General features: G+C 33.3%; 2 protein-coding genes across 2 annotated transcripts; one reads left to right on the top strand and one right to left on the bottom strand.

Moving 5' to 3' along the window:
• Positions 1 to 11,195, top strand: LOC125875911 (dolichyl-diphosphooligosaccharide--protein glycosyltransferase subunit 2-like). The gene is made up of 20 exons (XM_049556976.1): positions 1 to 114; positions 200 to 339; positions 2,026 to 2,218; positions 2,322 to 2,411; positions 2,674 to 2,736; positions 2,843 to 2,912; positions 3,066 to 3,130; positions 4,782 to 4,836; positions 6,728 to 6,855; positions 6,942 to 7,057; positions 7,208 to 7,277; positions 7,640 to 7,741; positions 7,874 to 7,963; positions 8,085 to 8,233; positions 9,100 to 9,211; positions 9,290 to 9,373; positions 9,681 to 9,761; positions 9,933 to 10,157; positions 10,362 to 10,484; positions 10,894 to 11,195. Exons 2-20 carry the CDS (start codon positions 203 to 205, stop codon positions 11,008 to 11,010), a joined length of 2,070 nt encoding a protein of 689 aa, XP_049412933.1. The 5' UTR covers positions 1 to 114; positions 200 to 202; the 3' UTR covers positions 11,011 to 11,195.
• A 580-nt stretch (positions 11,196 to 11,775) lies between these two features.
• LOC125876764 (sodium transporter HKT1-like) lies at positions 11,776 to 18,457 on the bottom strand. Its single transcript, XM_049558008.1, has 3 exons — positions 17,232 to 18,457; positions 15,509 to 15,739; positions 11,776 to 11,977 (listed from the first exon to the last, which is right to left on the bottom strand). Exons 1-3 carry the CDS (start codon positions 18,455 to 18,457, stop codon positions 11,779 to 11,781), a joined length of 1,656 nt encoding a protein of 551 aa, XP_049413965.1. The 3' UTR covers positions 11,776 to 11,778.
• Between the last annotated feature and the right edge of the window lie 2,260 nt (positions 18,458 to 20,717).

Raw genomic sequence — 20,717 nt, forward strand, 5'->3', positions numbered from 1 at the left:
TTTTGGTGAAAGAGTAGAAATTAATTTTCTTTTCTTTTTCAACTAATAAAAATTCTTCACTCGATTAAGACCATCTAGCCTCACTCTTACCAGTCCCCACTGTGTCGCAGACTCGTAAGTCTTCTTCCCCAAATTCGAATCGAATTTGGCTCAAATCTGTATATATATAAACGTATTTCTATTGATTTTGTTGCTGCAGAAAATGGGGAAATTTTTAGGAATTTTGATACTAGCGTTGTGTGCATTGATCTGTGAAGCTGCAATTTTCAGACCCATTTCAGATTCTCACCGATCTGCTGCGTTGGAGTTGCTTACACCCAAAGATGGATCTTTTACAAGGTTTGATTAAACCCTCACTAAACCCCCCTTGATTCTCAGCCTGCAAATTAGTGATCTTGGATGTGTTAAGTGTGTCATGTAAAAATGTTTGAATAAGGAGTTATAGTTGAAGGGTTTCTGAATTTTTGAACATTGGCTTGTTAGTTGTACAAATTTGATCATGATGATTATAAAGCTAAGATTTTTTTTTGTGTCAGATCTCATTCCCATGTTGACCTGTATTTACTCTTCCAGTTTGAGTACCATTGCCCCCCAATATGGTGATTTGATTTTTTTTTAATTAGGATTTTGTTGCTCTTGGAATATTATTTTGGGGCATTGCAAGAGCATAGCTATACTAGTTTCAGTTTTTGGGTCGTTGGCGGAGGGAAGTTGTTGGGGCTTGTTATTTGAAGTGGACAAGGATAATCCTAGGAAATGATCATCCACTTACAATCTGAATAGAAGTAAATGACCCTACAACGATATCTTGTGTTTTATTTGTGGATACTAGTCTTCTCTTGAGAAGGTCATATAACTAAAATGACATTTATAGTGGACTATAAAATCAAATCTCCAGGATAATTAGGATTATTGAAATTAAGTGCAGGACAATGAGATAAAACAAGAGATTCAGAATTATGAACTTCATCTTACTCTCTATTTCTTTTTAAATTGGGTGTATTATGTAGATGCATGTTCAATCCAAAGAAGAAGTGGAAAAAAGAAGAAGAATTGTGAATATGGAAATTGTAGATATCTTAAAAAGTTGCAGTTGCATGTTTCACAAGTACGAATAATTTATATATATGCAAAAAATATGTCCAAGTGCAGAAGAATTGTGAGAATATATAAGTCTGAGCAATATATATAAGTTATTGTGAGAATCGTAATTAACTGAGGAGGAATAGCTTCACAAGTCCGAATGCTAACTTGTGAACCAAGTCTAGTATTCAAGTGGAGAAGGTTAGAGGGGTGAGCGCGTTATTGACCTAGTTTCGAAGCTAGTAATAACATATTTCTTGGTTACCAAAAAACTCAATTGAGGAGGAATAGTTGGTGTTAAGTGTCATACGTTGGTTGCGGGATGGGCTGTTTGCTTCCTTTTATGGTCTTGGGAAATCCTCACCTCATAAGCTAGCTTTGGATGAGTTAGCCAAGGTTCCATTTCTTAATATGATAGCAGAGGCAGACCCATTCATATTATTAGTTTGCCCCCCATGTTAAATTCTCCATGCTCCAAACGTCCGACCCTCATAGTGCAGAGGCTGTAAAGTGTCCTACACTAGTTGAGGGAATGAGTTCTCTCCCTATATGATCTTAAGCAATCCTCTCCTCAAAGAGCTACCTTTTGTTGAATTAGGACCAAGGTTCGTTTCCTAGACAATTTGGTCATTGGCAATCTCGATATTTTGCTAAAAGGTATCTGTTAAACTCTTCCTCTACAAGAAATACAGGGGTAAGAAGGAAACAATTATTGGCACCTCATTGTCCGATTCTTATCAGAATCTGTGATAGCCTGGGATGAACACAATTTATGTTTATCGTGCTCTCTATTTAAAATTTTGTTGATAGTCACCGATTGCAAAAACGTTTAGTTGCACTCTTTTGTGCGTTTACAAACTTATAGTCATAGCTGATATTTGTGGTGTATCTTGAAATTTCAATTGCATCTATCTAGCGGTTGATAATTTTACCTCTCTCCAGCCTTAAAGAAACATACGAGGCCTTAAGGACATTTAAGGTTCTTGGGATTGGACATCAGCTTGACATCAAGGCGAAGTCATGTAAATCAGTGGTGGATACTGCTGGGTCTCCATCTTCCACATTGAAGGACTTGTTCCAAGCATTGGAAGTAAATGGGATATTGAAGTGCGAGCTTAGCAAGGAGACTTTTGCTGTATGTTTAAGCTTACTGCTAATCTGATTTATGGTAATTCTTTTTAGTTCATTATATTTACCTATATCCTCCTTTTTTCTGCGACTGCTGTGTATGTGTGAAGGGCATAGCTTCAAGACTTAAGGATTCTGTGAACACTGCCAGCTCGCTTCTCGACTACTACTATTCAATTGGTAGTTTAGTTCTTATCAAGGTAATGCAACAGGGAGAAATGTCTCATACTTTCTTTTATATTGTACCTGACTTAACTGATACACCTTCTCATGCTCTCAACCCCTTGAAAGAATGTAAACAAAACCAGATTCATATAAAGCAAAGTTGAAGCTTCTCAGTAGTATAGAGTTGGCAATATCTGTGAATTTCGTATCTGCTTGTGTTTCTGTGTGCCTCATAAAGGAATTGAATTTTGCCAAGATTGTTTTTCTGTTCTTACCTTGTCATTGTTCCCTCTGTAGGGTCAAACTTCTGAAGTTGATGTACATCTTGGAGGTGCTGATTCAGTTTTCCGTGCCATAAAGGTTTCTAACTGCACTTGCTGTTATCATTTACATGTTATTACTCAATATTTGTTTCTGTAATATTTGGTATAAGAATGCATAAAGGACGCTTGAGAACTCTTGGCAGGCTCTTAGCCAAAGTGATGGAAGATGGCGCTATAGCTCCAATAATCCCGAGTCTAGTACATTTGCTGCAGGTGATTATTTTCTCTAGAAGACAATAGTTTTGCATTATATTACTAAAACAATTGGCTATCTGTAAACATGAGTCCCTAAGGTGCCCCCTCTTCTTGCTTGATTGCTGTATCTTTTGTTATTATTTTATCCTGGTTTTGAATATTCCTTTACAGGAATTGCACTTGAGAGCCTGGCTGGTGTCATTTCATTAGCATCTTCTGAGATCGATCATTCTCTGGTGAGTGACACTTGTCCTTCCTATTGATCAATCCCCGAGAACATTAATTTGTACTTTGGTCACCGGTATTTTATGAAAAATCTTTCACTTAAGTAAGCACTAATATCCTCCTTATCACTGTAATTAAAGGCCCACATAAGCCCTGAAACTAGGTGTAGCGCAGGCTGGGTGCTTTGCATTGCTTAAGGCAGCTCTGTGTAGACGTTAAGGTGCTAAGATGTGCGTTTCGGCACTATGGATATGAATCTAGAAACTTAGTAGATTAACTTATAATTTGAACTAAACATTTAAATTGTTTCAACCTGATGGCTTTGGTCCTGAGGTAAGAGCACAACGTGTGTGGGTTAGGTGCACATCGCGAGTTCATTACCATCTATAGACAAAAACATGGTATTAAAGCGGAGAAGTGGAGGGGTGGAGTAATTATCGTCCTTGATGATTTCTCGGCTGCCAAAAAGAATATTTCACTTAATTGTAGTTTTTCAGTTCTTTTGTCTATAAAATCAGTGTTTTGTTCTTCATTCTTTATTAAGTTGAGCTTATATATTTATGTGTAATGCGTATGTAATTATGTATGTGTGTATGATGCATGGATGCATTCATGCATGTATGTAGAGTCCATCCGTATTTGCTAGAGTACCACTTCAATTGTGCTTTTCGTTAAAGCCACAACAGATTTTGGTGCAATTTGATGCATTTCTCCTTTGCAATGTATATTTCATGGAAACCCCTACCACATTCATGTGCATACCTCTTTTTTTTCTTTTCTGGATAACCTAGAAATTCCAAGGTAAATAGCAGTATAGCACAGGGTTCAAAATTCGGTGGATAATTGGCCCATCCTCTACCCTTCAGCCTCCAAATACCAGACACAAATATCCAACGTGCGCCTAAACCACACCTCAGAAGCTACGCTTTATTAACTACACCGAAGTCGTGGAGACACATGCATACCTCTTTTGAATGAGCATTTTGGTTTGAAAATACGGGATCCTGGTAGAATTCTTGCTATTGAGATTCACCTTGCAGTTCAAGTTTAGCTGTTTCTTTTACAACATAGCTGTTTATGTTTCAAGTACACTGCTCATTTTGTTTTAGTTCATTTGATGGTGTTGAGTGTGAGATTCCTTACAGCTATCATTGGAGAGGTTACTGAATGTGTTATTGCATTTATTTCATTTTGCTTTCCACTATTGTGCCACTTAATGTGTGTTTAAAATGTGCCTTTTAAGTTCATATATTACAAGGTTTGGGAATATGGGGTGATTGACTGAGCTGTTGGGTGATTTTCTAAGGGGATCAATAAAATATTATAACACCTCTCATGTGATACTAATTATCTGAAGTCTTATGTTTTTTCCTGCTGTTGCTAAAAGGGATGAACGTAAGAATGTTACATGTTTGAGCGGGTCAACATAAAGGAGATAAAGCAGAGACAAAGGATTGACGGTCATTTGATTTAAAACTGCATGTCTCTTATATATGTCTAGGTAGTATTGAGTTGAGTGGACCAGTATGTTAGCTTATGCACTAAAGTTGTGTTTTGCTTCATTTGGAAGTACATCATATGTCATCACTGTTTTTTTTTCTACTTGCATGCATAGGATTTTGTGAGATAACTAGTTTTAACTCTATTTCTTTGTGTTGGCAGATTAGCCTGGTGAAAAATGACATATCAAAGCTTCTAGATGGTGTTGAGAAATATGGTATCTACCTCTTTTGTTCTTTGTATGTTGTCCTTATTCTCTTGTTCACTCTGATACTTTTTCTTTGCTTTTCTCGGTGAGATTTTCAGTAGCTTTTAGTAAATTTTGCTTGAGATTCCCTGTTCTGAGATTTGAACTTACAGGGATGTACACTGATGTGCTTGTGCTAGATAGAGTAAATGGCATTAGCTGGTTGTAATTGTTTAGGTCTGTGCTATTCATTTGGATGTACCAGAGAAAACCTTCTTATCACAGCACAACTTTTAGATACTGGAAAAAAATATAGTATTCAAATTTTTCTTGCAATAGTTTCCAGCCAAGAAAAAGAAAACATAGTCTGTAAAAATACTACTGATGCATGTTAAAAGGGTATTATTGCTCTTTTTCATAGTTTTAATTTAGATGAAATTTGTTGTTCTTCCTATTTTATGTGGTTATTGATATTAGTGTGGTAGAAACAAAGGATTGACGTATCAGAAAATGAAATGAAGGAATGAATATGATGTGCATGGCGTTTTTCTTGATACTGAAAGTTCAAATGAGAAGTGTTTATTAATGGATGCTGCAAGTTAAAACAATGTGAACCATGTTAGGATCCCTCCTTATGTCCCTCATGTGATAATGTATGTTACTTTAGGTGCGGGCCAAGAAAAGAAAGAAAGCATAAAGTCAATAAAAAAATATTGTGAGTTGTTGTTGGAGTAGGATATATTGATGTATGTTAAGGTATTATCTCTCTTGTCTGTACCATTAATCAAGAAGTAAATTAAATTCTTGCTTTTGTGTATTACTCCTCCGATTGTCCTATTTTGACTTGGCACAGCGTTTAAGAAAGTAAAGAAGACTTTTGAATCTTATATTCTTAAATTAAATTAGAGATATGTCAAATGTATCAAAATGCTCTTTAATCTTGTAGTCTTAAATATGCCATGTGGAAAGTTGGAATTAAAGAGTTGTGAAAAAAAGGAAAGAGACATTTTTTTTGATATGGACTAAAAAGGAAAGTAGGACAAACAAATTGAAATGGATGGAATATTAATTTTTGTCAGGATAGGTTTTTGATTGCCTTTTTTCTTCATATGAAAATTTCAGGTGAAGTGTTTATTAGTGAATGCTGCAACTTGCAAGCTATAACAAAGTGAAATGTTTGGTGTCCTTATGTTTCCTCGTTTCAATATGATGAATGTGTTTATGCTTAGGAAATGATCTTCGATTTAGAGGTACCTCACCTATTTCTGAGGTGAATGTTCCTTGCATATTTATGAGAGATTTATGTAGAGGTGAATGTCCTTGATTTTTCACGAGGGAAATTTTATTTACTATTCCATAAAAAGCTGAGTCTACATTTCACTCAATCAATTGATGCAAGAAGGGCGAAGGCTGGATCTCGGTGATACCTACTTAATCTAGAAAAATACATGATTCATAAATGTATAATCATGTGATTGACTCAAAAATTGTTGTGGTTGATGAGCTGGTCGAGAAAGAGGTAAGGAAAGGGGGGCCAGAAACCAAGCATGTTTATTGGGATGGTCTAACTGACAAAAGTAAAAATAATTCCTGTTGTTAAATATATCTGATGCTAGTTGATTGAGAAGCTCTGATGTGCTTGGTCTTTGGCACATTCACTAGATGTTACTTGTGTCTTGTATAAAATTTTTTTGAGAAGGTAACATTTTTTGTATAACTATTTTCTGCAGCATAAAAACTGCAGCTATCCATAATTACAAGGGATGTCTTTTGTAGTTTTCCATAGAAGATGATATTGAAGTAGTTCATGAATCAATTCGATACCGTTCTAGCTTATTTAGAGCTGATGCTGCAGTTTGTCTAGTCATGCTGGGGAACTCAACTCAACATCATTCTAAAAACATTTGTTGTCATGTTACAGATGATGGCGCCTATTACTTTGATGAAAAGCTTGTTGATGCTCATGGACATCAGAGTCCCCTGTCAGCTTCATCAGCGGTGGTGCGTGGTATCACAGCATTTGCCACAGCATCTGATGAAGATTTAAATGTACGGTAGTGTAATAGTTGATCCTTTCATTTTTTTTCCAACTATCATATGCACGCTTTATAATAATTTTCCTCTATTATATGCAGCTGCCAGGTGACAAAATTTTAGGTTTAGCAAGGTTTTTCCTCAGTGTTGGAATTCCTGGAAATGCAGAAGACTTGTTTTATCAACTCGAGGCATTGGCTTCCTTAGAAAACAATCGGTGGGCCTGGCTATGATTTACTCTGTTTTCCCTTTTCCCAAATTCAATAACTCAGGGAATTTGTTTATAGTAACTTTCAGATGAAGAACCTTCCTTATCAGTTATCAGCATTCTTTACTTATGTATGATAAGAACTTATTTTCAATACAGGGTCTCCATTCCATTGATTTTGTCGCTCCCAACTGCTGTGCTTTCATTGACTAAGAAAGACCAGCTTAAGGTGCATCATGTTAATCCCTTTTTCCTTATATTTTGATTAGATGGTATTGCTTAGTTTCCTTCATACATGTTTATTCTAACCACTCATTTGGATTTAAGTCTCATTCATGTTATTCGCTTGTTTATTTTTGTTTCTTTAGTGATACTGTACATTAAAACAGGAATAATGGCTTAAAGACTGGTTTAGAGTAAATAAAATGATGGCTTCAAAGGGGGTTTCTCACTAGAAGATTTAGCTGGCCTTAATTTACATGTGCAATTGCAATCAGCATTATTGCTTGCACATAGAATTTGGTTGTCTTGGTTTTTTTAAGTGCTCACCACTAGATTTCAGTTGTTGACATTTACCATTCTTAAAATTAGGTGAATGTAAACACTGTTTTGGGCTCTGCTGCACCTTCTCTGTCTGTGAAACTCAAGCAGATCTTCAGCTCTGGTTCAAAAGATGCTTCAATCATTGATCAGGTGTGTAGGGTTTTTGTTTGTTATATAATCCAGCTGATGGATATCTAGTAGGAGTTAAAATAATTTGATTAAAATAGTGTAAATGTCTTTGCTCTAATTGAACTTTAATTTGTTCAAATTTGTGTTCTGCAGGATCTCAAATTTGACCCTGAAAATGCTGTGCATTTCTTGGATGCTTTGCCAGAAAACATTGATGTTGGCAGTTACATTTTTTCTTTGGAGGTATGGCCTAGCTCTCTTTTCCTTATGAAAGTCTTCCCATTCTCCATCCCTTGGAATCTCTCATGCCTTTAAGTTGATACTTATTTGATCTCCTATCTTTCTTTTCTGGATGATCTTCTAGATTGTCCTTGACAGTCCGGAGGATAAAAAGATCTATGCCACTGGAGGACGAACAAAAGTACCCATATATGTGACGGGATTTATCAAAGTTGACCATGCAGATGTTGCTGTTCTTGACAGTGATCTTGGTAATGTGGAAACTCAAAAGAGGTATGGGATTTTCTGCTCTTCTTTTACTCTACTTTTGGCACATATATACTTTAAAGACTGATTTTCTGTTTTAATCTTTGACAATTTATTTGGTCTTTTGTCTTCATTTTCTAATCCTTTGTATTGATGATTACTGTTGACTTGTTCTCTGTTATGATAAATGCAAATATCATGCCTCAATTATGAAAACATATAACACTAATAAATTCCCTTACTGTTTTGACATTTAAGCATTTCATTTAGAAGAAAAATATTAAGCTAGCTCTAGATTCTTTCTACATGCTGTATCACATTGCCATTAATTAAATTTGAAGAACTGGCCACTTTTTCTTAATGATGGTGGTATTTGGTCTTTAGCTTGCTTGCATCTCAATTAATCCACCAGGTCGCTTTCTACAGCCCACAAGCATAGGTGTTGGGTAGTACCACCCCTTGAGGTTAAATAGCTTGGTTGAAGTTCTTTTTTGATAGAGATGTTCTCTTGACGGTGTTCCTTTTTGATAGAGATGATCAGTTTTGACTCTGTTTACGTTGCATTCCTATCTACCTATTTAGAATTTTAACACTCAGTCACTCAATGAAACTTATAGAAGCTGATTCAGATTCAATAAGTTCATACAGTTTACCTTTATATAGCTTCCATCGCATTACGATTTCCTCAATTTAACGGAAAGTGCTATTTTTTCACTTCATCTAATTATTATTATCATTTGAGTACTGTCTTATTAACTTATTTTTCATACTGTTTTTTTATATCATCATATGGACAATTCTATGCCTTCTGATACAAATTGAAAATTGTGCAACTTGATTTGTGCCTTCACCACAACGATAGTTATCCTTATCCATGTGTGTTTTCCATACAGATTTGATTTGGCAGGGGAGAGCACACTCTCTCTCTCAGCAAACCATCTTCAAAAGCTACGGTTGTCATTCCAATTAACTTCTCCTCTTGGGAATGCTTTTAAGCCACATCAGGTTGAAAACTCATCTTGTCCTTTTAGTGTATTGTCTTCTGTAATAGAACATTGGTGGACTTACTTTTCTCCTGTGCAGGCTTTCCTCAAGTTGAGACATGAGAGCAAAGTGGAACACATCTTTGTAGTGGAAAATTCTGGAAAAAAATTTGAAATAATACTAGTTAAGTTTTCTTAATCGTTTTCTCTATATATCTACCTCCTGTTAACATAGAGTGCACTATGGACAGTTTCGTAAATTTAGCACACGCCTATTTATTTGTTCTTCTTAGAGTTATTCCAACCATTACCATATTTATGCTCTCAGTTGATGGGGTTGGTGATCTGCTATAAGTTCTTATGCGGGAAACATCCATAATTTCCTAGCCTCAAGTTCCAACCAATTAAAAGCATCATTAAAATTGCTCCAATACCAACAATGATGAGAAGAGCTAACCCTGCTGTATTGTAAATGCATTTCTGTTTTGTAGGATTTTCTTGGACTAGTTGAGAAGTTTTTCTATCTATCAGGTAGATATGGCATCCAACTTACAGTTGGGGATTCTGTCATGGTAAGTTTCTGTTTTTTAGCTCCATAAATGTTCTATATATTGTGTCACATTTTGGTCAATTTTTAAGCAGAACAGCAGTAAATAAATTTCTTCTTATGACAACTGGGCTGCTTCGAATTTTGATCTGGAAGCATTTGAGTTGTATTTTAAGCAGATCAATTTTTTCTCCAGGAAAACTCATTCTTCCTACAACTTGGTTCGATTGAATTAGATCTGCCAGAGCCTCCAGAAAAGGCAGCTCGTCCTCCTCCACAACCTATTGATTCTACCTCAAGATTTGGGCCCAAGGCAGAAATATCTCACATATTCAGAGCTCCAGAGAAAAGACCTCCTAAGGAGCTTTCTCTCATCTTTCTGGCCCTTGTTCTCTTGCCATTCATTGGATTTTTGGTCGGGGTATGCTCTTGAATTCTTCTTTTAATTAGTTGATGTGAACAGTTGAGTATTCTCCCTTATCAAAAGAGACAATCGCCAAGTATATGTTTGGTTCTTCTCCCAATTATTTGCTTTGCCTTGAATTTAATGTGGAGCTTTTTTCTCTTGTCTTTCCTATATTACTTTTGTTGTGATTATTATTTTTGTTTTTTCATGTCTCAACAGCTTTTGAGGCTGCAAGTGAACCTGAAGAACTTCCCAAAAGCATCAGTACCTGCTACATTTGCCATTCTTTTCCACCTTGGCATAGCAGCTGTCTTGACACTCTATCTACTATTTTGGTTGAAGGTCCGTCCATGCTTTCTTTAATCTCTGGTTGTCCTTTATATGAAATTGCTCAACTTTCTGTTTTACAGCATTTCTATTACTTCCGTTCTAATTAAGGTAACAACATGAGGAGATGGAGAAAGAAATTAGTTCAACTTCCCTGTCCTTTTCCTCCCATTCCTTGAAAAAACACTGGTGTTTCAGTGCTGGAAAGTTAGAAGCACAAAATTTAATGACTATACATCAACAAGGTTTTGGAATGTCTTGTTTCCTATTGACCATAATGAACTTTGACATCTGTCAACAATAAAACGCTCTCTAATGTGTTCGCCAATGCTCTAAGTGAAGCTTAATTTAACTTGTCTTGTATATTTGTCGAGCATGTTTATATTTGCTAATTTTACATGCGTATTTGCCTTTTTATGTGCAGCTGAATCTATTCACAACACTCAAAGCGCTTGGATTTTTGGGGATCTTCTTGATGTTCGTTGGACACAGAACCCTTTCATATCTAGCATCATCATCTGCCAAGTTGAAATCAGCCTAATTTAGACAGATTGCTTTTAATTATAGATGTGAGGAAGCCTTGAATAGAAAAAAGAGTTGGATAATCCAATTTTGTTGTACGACAAGCACATACGTATTTAGTATGATGTAAACTGCACCAGATTTTGTCTTCAAATGATCGATAGTTGCTACTTTAACCTGGTGAAGTTGCAGTGATTTGTCTGAGGGGGGGCAATTTTCTCGACATCATGAATATATACGTACAGTACTTTATATGAGGACTTGTGGTAATTCATGACTTGTGTTTGTATCTGATGGTGCACAATTTGCAGAAGTTTTCACCTATAGACAGTGTTGTCTAAATGCATGTTAAGTTGTACATATATTGTTAAAAGGGTTAATACTAAAAGCATGTGAAAATTTAAGGGCCAAACTTATCGGTGACCCCTAAAGTTGGTATTAAGTTTCACTTAGACATCTCAACTGAGTGATGTTCATTTTAGACACCTCATGTAAGGTCTCATTATGTCATTTTGACGCTCTATTGTTGAGTGAATCACACTCACTTTGACATGTCAGCAAAAAGTGTCAAAATGACACAATGGGACTTTACATGAGGTGTCTAAAATGAACATCTCCCGGTTGAGGAGTTTAAGTGAAATTTGGTGCCAACTTTAGGGGTCCACCGATGGGTTTGACCAAATTTAAGAGATCAAAGTTCTATTACATTGAGAACGGGAAATATTTACAAAATTGTTCAAATAATTCTTCTTATTATAAAAGCTTTGAATGCCATTCTCTAATGTAATTACAAGAGCTTCCAAGGTTTCCCTCCTTGCATATTGAATTTCTTCAATCTTCCAAAAAACATGAGAATAATGATAATTATCTTACCTTCATCACTCCAATTTCCTACAAATCCATACCATTTATTCTTACAAGTTTGGTCTCCATTTATCATCCTATCACAACTATATCCTGTTGTGAAACCAACATTCCCATATGCACTACAAAAAAAATCAAGAAAAAGTTCAAATTAGGAATTATTTCACAACATAAACTCTGGTTAAATGGTTGTTATATATTGTTTTATAATGGTCGTTATATATTGTTTTATAATGGTCGTATTGTATTATTTTAATGAATATAACGGTTGTATAGATTATATCGTTCTTTGTATATAATGTTTCACAACAACAATTCGAAGGATAAACCCACAAGAAAAGTAGGATACAGGGTAGAGCTAAGGATAGGGTAAATGATAAAATATGATCATTATATAATAAGTAGAGACAAAATGAGAAGAAAAAAATTAAGGTAACGACGCAATCACACCAAATCGATCGTTACACAAAATGAGACTTTCCGTTGTTACCTAACGATGAGTTTAACAATAGGATAAAATAAAATTTGAGTAACAATATTCAAAACGAACATATATTTAAACTAACAATACAATACAATGAGTAATAAATAACCACCCAAACAAGGTGTTACTATTCTTTGTTAAACTACATGGAATTAAATCCAACAAAATGTGCAGTTTATTGAAACACTAATTAGGAATTATCATTATAGTCTAACAATTACACTACTAAAAAACGACGGTTGGAGCGACGCCATTTGCCACGCTGTCCGTCGTTTTTAAATAAAAATAATTATTTTTCAAAAAGCAACGGACGGCATCTCTTAGTCCGTCGCTATTTTTCGTGGATTTTTACGCGAAATATATATATAATTAATAATTAATTGATTAATTATTTTTTAAAAGGAGTGACGGACATCATCTCTAAGTCCGTCGCTTTTTGGTCAACATGATTGGTCAAACATTTAAGAAAGCGACAGACAGCGTCTCTTAGTCCGTCACTTTTTTGGCCAAAATTTTGGTCAACTATTTTTAAAAAAGCGACGGACAAAGAGACGTTGTCCGTCGTTTTCTTAAAATATCTTTGACCCAGATCGGAATTTTCTTATTTTCTTCTCTCTCTTCTCTCTTCGCTCTTATTCTCTCCCTTCTCTCTATCGATCTCCCTCCACCAAATGCCGCCTCCACCTCCACCACCACCGCCATCACTGCCTTTGCCCGTCGCCGCCAGTCGCCTTCCGTCACCGCCCGTCGCTGCCTCTCCTCTTTGTTAAGGTTGGTGTTTAATTTTAGTTTTTTTTTTCAATTCTAGTGATTATAGTTGATTGTTAGTATATTATTGTTTTAGTTTGTTGGGTTGTGTTATTGTTAATTTGATTTGATTATTGTTAGTTAGGTAGAGAATTGGAGATTTTTTATTTTAGAGTTTTCTTTTAAATTGGGTATTGTAATTAGTGAATGAATTAGGGTTTTTTTTTTTTATTTTAGAACTAGTTTGAACTTGAGAATATGTAATTTGATTGTGAATTGAGATTTTTTTGAAATTTGATTGATATATATTGTTAGCTAGTAAAGTGTTGCTTTGAAGTTAGAAATAAGTAATTGAAGTGTATATGATGAATGTTTGAATGTCATGACTATATAGTGATGAATGTTTGAATGTCATGAATATATATTGATCGATGAAGTTTTTTTTAAAATTAGAACTTGAATATATAACTAATTGTTGGATTAGAAGTTTATATATAACAAGATATGAACTTGAAGTTGAACTTGAACTTGGAACTTAAATATAACTAATTAATTCTTGGATTAGAAGTTTTTATATAACTAATTTTAGAAATTGGATATGAATTATTGAATTTAATTAGAACTTGAATTTTGGTAGGATTTTAGAACTTTAATTAGGTTGTGAACTTTAGAAATCTTGAATTATTGTATTATTTTAGAACTTTAGGTTGTGAACTTTAGAAATCTTGAATTATTGTAGAATTTTAGAACTTAAAGTTGTGAACTTTAGAGAACTTGAGTTTTTGTAGGATTTTAGAACTTTATAAGGTTGTGATAGTTAGAAATCTTGAATTATTGTAGGATTTTAGAACTTTAAGTTGTGAACTTTAGAGAACTTGAATTTTTGAAATATTTTAGAACTTTAGGTTGTGAAACGTTAGAAATCTTGAATTATTGTAGAATATTAGAACTTTAAGTTGTGAATTTTAGAGAACTTGAATTTTTGTATGATTTTAGAACTTTAAGTTGTGAACTTTAGAGAACTTGAATTATTGTAGGATTTTAGAATTTTAGGTTGTGAACTTTAGAAATCTTGAATTATTGTAGGATTTTAGAACTTAAAGTTGTGAACTTTAGAGAACTTGAATTTTTGTAGGATTTTAGAACTTTAAGTTGTGAAACATTAGTAATCTTGAATTATAGTAGAATATTAGAACTTCAAGTTGTGAATTTTAGAGAACTTGAATTTTTGTAGGATTTTAGAATTTTAAGTTGTGAACTTTAGAGAACTTGAATTTTTGTAGGATTTTAGAGCTTTAGGTTACTTTAGAAATCTTGAATTATTGTAGGATTTTAGAACTTTAGGTTGTGAACTTTAGAAATCTTGAATTATTGTGGAATTTTAGAACTTTAAGTTGTGAACTTTAGAAATCTTGAATTATTGTAGGATTTTAAACTTTAGGTTGTGAACTTTAGAAATCTTGATTTATAGAATTTATGAACTAATTATTAGGTTGAACTTTAGAAATTTTGATAAAATGTAGTTTTTATGAACTATTTGTAATTTTGAAACGAGTTTTGAAAGACTTTATAAGTCTTTATATTGTGATTTAGATATTTTGAATGTTAATTTAAGTTTGTTGTTTTATATTTTGTGTAGCTTCTTTATAATGATTTGTGTTTGATTGGGCTGAATTGAATTGAATTGAGTTGAATTGCTTTTGCAGGTTGGCATCAGAAACAGACAGTTTTCTGCTGTCAAAAAAATTGCAGAAAAAGCGACGGTTTGTTCGTCGCATTTCTGGATTTTATTTTTTTTAAAACCCAGAAAGGCAACGGACGGAGTCCTTTAGTCCGTCGCTTTTTTTAATCTTATTTTTTAAAAAACCCAGAAAAACAATGGACAGGGTCCTTTAGTTCGTCGCTTTTCTGAATTTTTCAAAATTTTATTTCCAAAAAAGCGACGGACGGCGTCTCATTGTCCGTCCCTTTTCAAGATTCTAAAAAAAATTAAAATTAATTAAAGCGACGGACTTCGTCTTTTTTTAATTTTTTTTTTTTTTTTTTTTAAAAAGCGACGGATGGCGTCGCATTCTTCAAAAAAAATATTTTTTTTAAAAAAACAAAAGCGACGCAGTCCGTCGCTTTTGAAAAAGCGTCGAGCCAAAAAGCGACGAGATTGACTGCGTCTCTTTTGGCCAAAAAAGCGACGCAGTCCGTCTCTTTTTGGCAGTTTTTTAGTAGTGGCCTCAGTAAATGAGAGATATAAACTAATCTCTAAAAGATTGATTATGGTATCTAAAACAATTAAAGAACCAAAATGTCCTTTATTCTTATGGTCTTAAATATACCATTTGAAAACTTAAAATTGAAAAGTCGTCAATAAAGAAAACATATATTCTTTTTAAAACAGACTATTTCGAGAGATAAAATTGTAGAGTACCTTACAACTTCAAGAGTGATATTGAAGACATTAAAGTTGAGTGGATCATCCTTTATCTTTTTCCTTTCTGTTATGCAAATAAGAATAATGAACAAGGATAGGTAACAAAGTTGGGAAAGTATGAAATTTTCTACAACTTTTCCTCTTCCTTGTTTTTCATCAAATACATATTCTTCTGTGTTCTCTTCAACACCTTTAACTGGTATAAATGATGTATATGGAGGAAGATACCTGAAAAAAGGTTAAATAATCATGTCTTTTTCTTCTTTTTATTCACTTTAAACTATGTATAATGTATCAAAATGTCTTATGATTTCTTGCCTTACACATGTCATGCGACAACCTACAACAATGAGTTATCAAATTAGGAATTCAGAAAATTAATTATTTTTTAAACTACCTAAAAATAAAATTAAGACGAAACAAATTGAAACTGAGAAAATGTTAGTATAGTGAGAAGAGAAAAAGTAGGGTGCATTCGGTTTTTCGGTTTAGTTTTGCACTATTCGGTTTGGATTTTTCGGTTTTTGGTTTTGTAAAAGTGTAACCCAATCCGATCCAAAATAAATTTGGTTTGGTTTGGTTTTCCTCTATTCGGTTTGATTATTCGGTTATGCCAACAATTAATAACATAACCAAAGTAATAATATTGAATCCCTTAAATATACTTTCTAATATAAATCATAAGAAAAAACTTAAAACACAATACTTATAAGTATACCTATTATAGATGTTTAAACATAAAATATAAACGTAATCATCGTGAAAGGCAATAACCAAAAAGGGACAAAAGTGGTTAACTCCAACTTAATTCTAAACCTAAACACACACACACACACATATATATATATAGAGAGAGAGAGATAATTCGGTTTTTTTGGTTTTTCAGTTTTTATTTTTTTAAATTCGAAACCAAACAAAGTAATTTATTAATCCAAAACCAATCCGAAAAATCAAAAAACCAATCCAAATAAAAATTCAATTTTTGATTTGGTTTGGTTATTCGATTTAACCCGAATAGTGCACACCCCTAAGTAGGAGCGAGTCAAACAACAAAAATTTCAATATAATTTTTTTTTGATGACCATGGCGTTCAGGCCAATTTTCGTGCACCTCGACTCAGGAGTGGAGCCACCCCTGGCCCTTGGCCAAGGGGTGTCAAGCGACACCCCTTCGTCGGAAATTTACATTGTATATAGAAGTCAAATTTTGGTTTAATAAATATATATAAAAGTATTGACATCTCTTGACACAAATGAAAGGTTTAGTCTAGTGGTTAAGGTGTTGCAAAAATTCCTTTAGGTTGTGTATTCAAATCTTGTTGACTTCATAATTTTTATTTTTTTTTCTTACTACAACCATTGACACCCCTTTCTGAGAATCCTGCTCCTCTAGTACCTCGACTAATTCAACGAAATATCTGTCACCTCACACTAGCAACAAGTACCAAGTTACTCTGTCCACCAAGGCAGGGACAGATAGGAAGAATCACCTAGTGTTTTTTTTAATCTCTGCTAAGTTTTGAACCTGAGACCTTAGGATTCTCAACAATTTCATTGACCATTAGGCCACAACTTGGAAGCCTAGTGTAATTCCAAAAGTGGGATTTGAGGAAGGTGGGATGTATGTAGACCATACCCCCACTTTTGTAGGGGTATAAATACTAATTTCGATAAAAAAAAAATCGTTATAAAGAAAAATATAATGGAATAGATGAACTTACATCATTACTATGAACATCACCAAAATTGGTGGTGAAAGAGTGGAGATATCAACAATAGTTTCACCAGTGTGTCTTGCATTCACAACTTGAAACAATGATCCCACAAATCTTTGATAACTATTTAGTCCATTGAGACCATTAGAATTCCATTCCAAAACACAAAACAATATGAATTGCACCAAGATGAAACCAAACATAGTAACCACTAACAATCTTGAATGTTGTCTAGAAAACAAATGTAGATGTCCTATTTCTCTTGAATTCTTCAACAAATACTTAGCTTCTCTTTTCTTGGACACGAATAATTTTCCCATCAACCTAATCGAAAATCTCAAACACATTGGATATAACGCGTTCCCAACAAGAACTTGAGGGATGAAAATCAAAAGAAGACCTGAATTCTTGCTAAACACCATCATGTTTTCGTTCGTTGGAACAAATCCACAGCTAACAAAGGATGAAATGGTTGTGAAAATCGCGAAAATGTAGGTATTTATCCCCTTGTTTGTTAGTACATCTTTTGCACTTGAAACAAAGGCTAAATACACTAAAACTAATGACATACCAACAATGTTGATGACTAGAAGATAAACTAATGTTACAACTCCAAGCAATTTAATAGATTGGTACTTGAGATTATTATCTGATGACACGAAATCATCTTTATCTGACTTATTAGATTTTGGAGAATCAGGTAAAACGACAATGTCCAACTCAATATTATAATCGTCATCATTATTAAAATTCGAGTTTCTTGGACTAGAAGTACTACTACTACTAAGTATTGACTCAATTTTGCTATTTTTTCTCCATGGCTTAAACTTAGGTCTTATTAAATAAAGTTCAATCATAGAAATAAAGACCTCACCACCTATGAACATCAAAAATGTTATAACAATGAGTTGGGAATTTGAAAAGACCTCCATTTCTAAAGTGGACATACTTGAAACAGTAACAGAAGAAACACAAGTGAAGAACAAGTCTAAATTGGTAGACGTAAAATCTTCACTATGTCTCAGGTTCAAGTTTCTGAGAATTAAAAAACCGAAAATAGAGATGAAGATGAAGTAAAAAAGTTGTATGACAAACTTGTTCACTTTAAAAAGAATGGATTTGTATAAAGAAGAAATGAGAAAACATGTTGATCCACATAAACATGACATATACAAATATATAGAGCTACAAAGATGTTGTAGCTTTTTTCCCAAATAAGATAAGCTACTCATTTTTGAGAAACTACAACCACTCTTCTTAATTTTGGATCTAGAGTAGTAAGGTGTGTGTATATATATATATATATATATATATATATGATAAATGTTTTAGTTAGTTTTATATGATTTATTCTCTATCATATTTAATTTGTTTCAGAAAAAATATTACTAATGATTTACTAAATTTAAACTTCCCATTAAATATACTTCTCTACCTCCAATCATTAAAAAAAGTTAATGATATATCAGTAAAAAATATCATTCTTATTTATAATTTTTTGAAAAGCGTGTGAAAAAAAAAAAAGTAATATAGGACGGAAGGAGTATATTATTCGTTGAATGATTAATTCAATTATGCTTTATGAAGTCAATGTTTTAATAAACAAATGTATCGCAATTTAAGAACCTTAAATCATTCAAATATTTTATTAAAATAGTAGAAATTAAAGGGGTCGTACAACAAGTACATTCATATGATGGTCTTGTAACGTGATTTTGTTGATTGGATTAAATTTAAGGATGATAATTGATAGTATAAACCACTAATTTATTAGTATCCTCCTATTAATTATTAGTATATATGTTTTTTTTTTCTTTTTTAAATGATTTTATTTACTTATTGGAAGTTAATAAACCAAATAAAAAAAGATGAAAGAACAATCGTTAGGCTAGGTGTTGGTCTACTACATGAGATAACTGGGATAGTTCTGAATAAAAGAAACCTACGCTATTAGAAACTATGAAATTTGTCGGTTATTCCTAGCTAATTTATCACTATAACATGTCTAGCTAATTGAATTTTCTTATAATTTGTCATTAATCTATAGCTAAATTGAATTAACATGAATTTTTTTTGCTTACCTATAAATTTGACCCATCTCTAATTTCCTATTTTTTTTAGTAGTGAGCTAGGAGAATTACTAGTAATAGTAGAGAAATTTAGGCTACTAGTCATAATAAGGGAGTATTTGATGGTAAATTTCCATGTTAATTTTTTTTTAATTATATACAATTAAGATTTTAAACACTTTATTAATTAGGGGATTAGATGTAGAAGTGGATCTTGAAAATTATAAATAATTGCTACTTTATATATTAAGCCTTTGAAATGTCAATTTTCCAATGGAACAATTTCCATCCTGTATGTGTCATGCCTACAATAATGTTGTAAATTACGTCCAATATTTGAAACAAAAATTTATCTTAGTCTAAGATTCAATTATTGTTATTATTTTAGTTGGTTGCTTGGCATTAAGAGGGCCTTTTGAAGTCCCAACTCACCTGCCATGGGGTTTTAAGCAATTTATATTATAGCAATAATTCTGCATTATTTCATTTTTATATATATCTATCTATATATATATGGGGTAAAAATCGGGCTCGACACATGGGCAAATTAGGAAGCAACACATGGCAAGAGAAATATAGGTTAAACATATGACTCAACAGGGATAGCCCTGAGTACACTATCTTTGGAGTGTGATGGTTGAGGATGATTGTATTAGCAGAAAAAGGCGAACTCGGAATTTAAAGATTGTGGGGCACTAATATCTTAGGCGCTAGCAAATTTTTTGATTGAGGGATAATATCGTGTCTGATTGGTCATAGTGGTGTGAGCAATAACGAAAATATAAATATATAGGTGAAATATGAATTCGTTGTAACAGTTAATTGCGATATCTTCCTGGTCAATGGTGTGATGAATATACTGTTGATTGCAGATTTGAATCCTGTATGTATCACTTATATTGTTATTATAAACCTTTAATCAAAAACAAAAAAATAATATTAAAAATGTGCTATTCCGAAATCGATCTGGGATCGCAGTTATAAAAACAACCGCTTCAACGAACGTCCCAAGGTGCATTTCTATTTGTAATGGTGCATAGTTAAAATATATCTATCCTCAAGTATATACGCATAATTTTTTTAAAAAAAGTTAACAAATGCCCGTGCACTCTCATTTATACTGTTGAATCATTTACTAATAAGTTGTAAATACTTAAATCAAACTAACCAATAATATTTTAACTTGTGGCATTTCACTTACCCACAAATAACAATGCAATTGTGTGTTGATTCCGTGGCTGAATAATACCTTGCATCCGATCCGGCATCAATTAATTGGTATAACATGGCAATCATCCTAAATTTTTAAGTTAAGTCAATTCTTCCATAATTGATGATTAATATTCTAAAATCAATAATTTGATGAAATAAATATTGTTTGTATCCTATGATGAAATACCTTGGAATATACTGACCAAAGAGG

Source organism: Solanum stenotomum, chromosome 9, assembly GCF_019186545.1.
Source record: "Solanum stenotomum isolate F172 chromosome 9, ASM1918654v1, whole genome shotgun sequence".
In the NCBI taxonomy this organism is placed as follows: domain Eukaryota; kingdom Viridiplantae; phylum Streptophyta; class Magnoliopsida; order Solanales; family Solanaceae; genus Solanum; species Solanum stenotomum.

Excerpts from the sequence above, each read along its gene's own strand:
- LOC125875911 (XM_049556976.1), top strand. The coding sequence starts at position 203 with ATGGGGAAATTTTTAGGAATTTTGATACTAGCGTTGTGTGCATTGATC. Across the intron at positions 7,742-7,873 it reads ATGCTTCAATCATTGATCAG|GATCTCAAATTTGACCCTGA; the intron begins GTGTGTAGGGTT and ends TGTGTTCTGCAG. Across the intron at positions 8,234-9,099 it reads AATGTGGAAACTCAAAAGAG|ATTTGATTTGGCAGGGGAGA; the intron begins GTATGGGATTTT and ends TTTTCCATACAG.
- LOC125876764 (XM_049558008.1), bottom strand. The coding sequence starts at position 18,457 with ATGAGTAGCTTATCTTATTTGGGAAAAAAGCTACAACATCTTTGTAGC. Across the intron at positions 15,740-17,231 it reads GTGATGTTCATAGTAATGAT|GTATCTTCCTCCATATACAT; the intron begins GTAAGTTCATCT and ends ACCTTTTTTCAG. Across the intron at positions 11,978-15,508 it reads ATCACTCTTGAAGTTGTAAG|TGCATATGGGAATGTTGGTT; the intron begins GTACTCTACAAT and ends TTTTTTTTGTAG.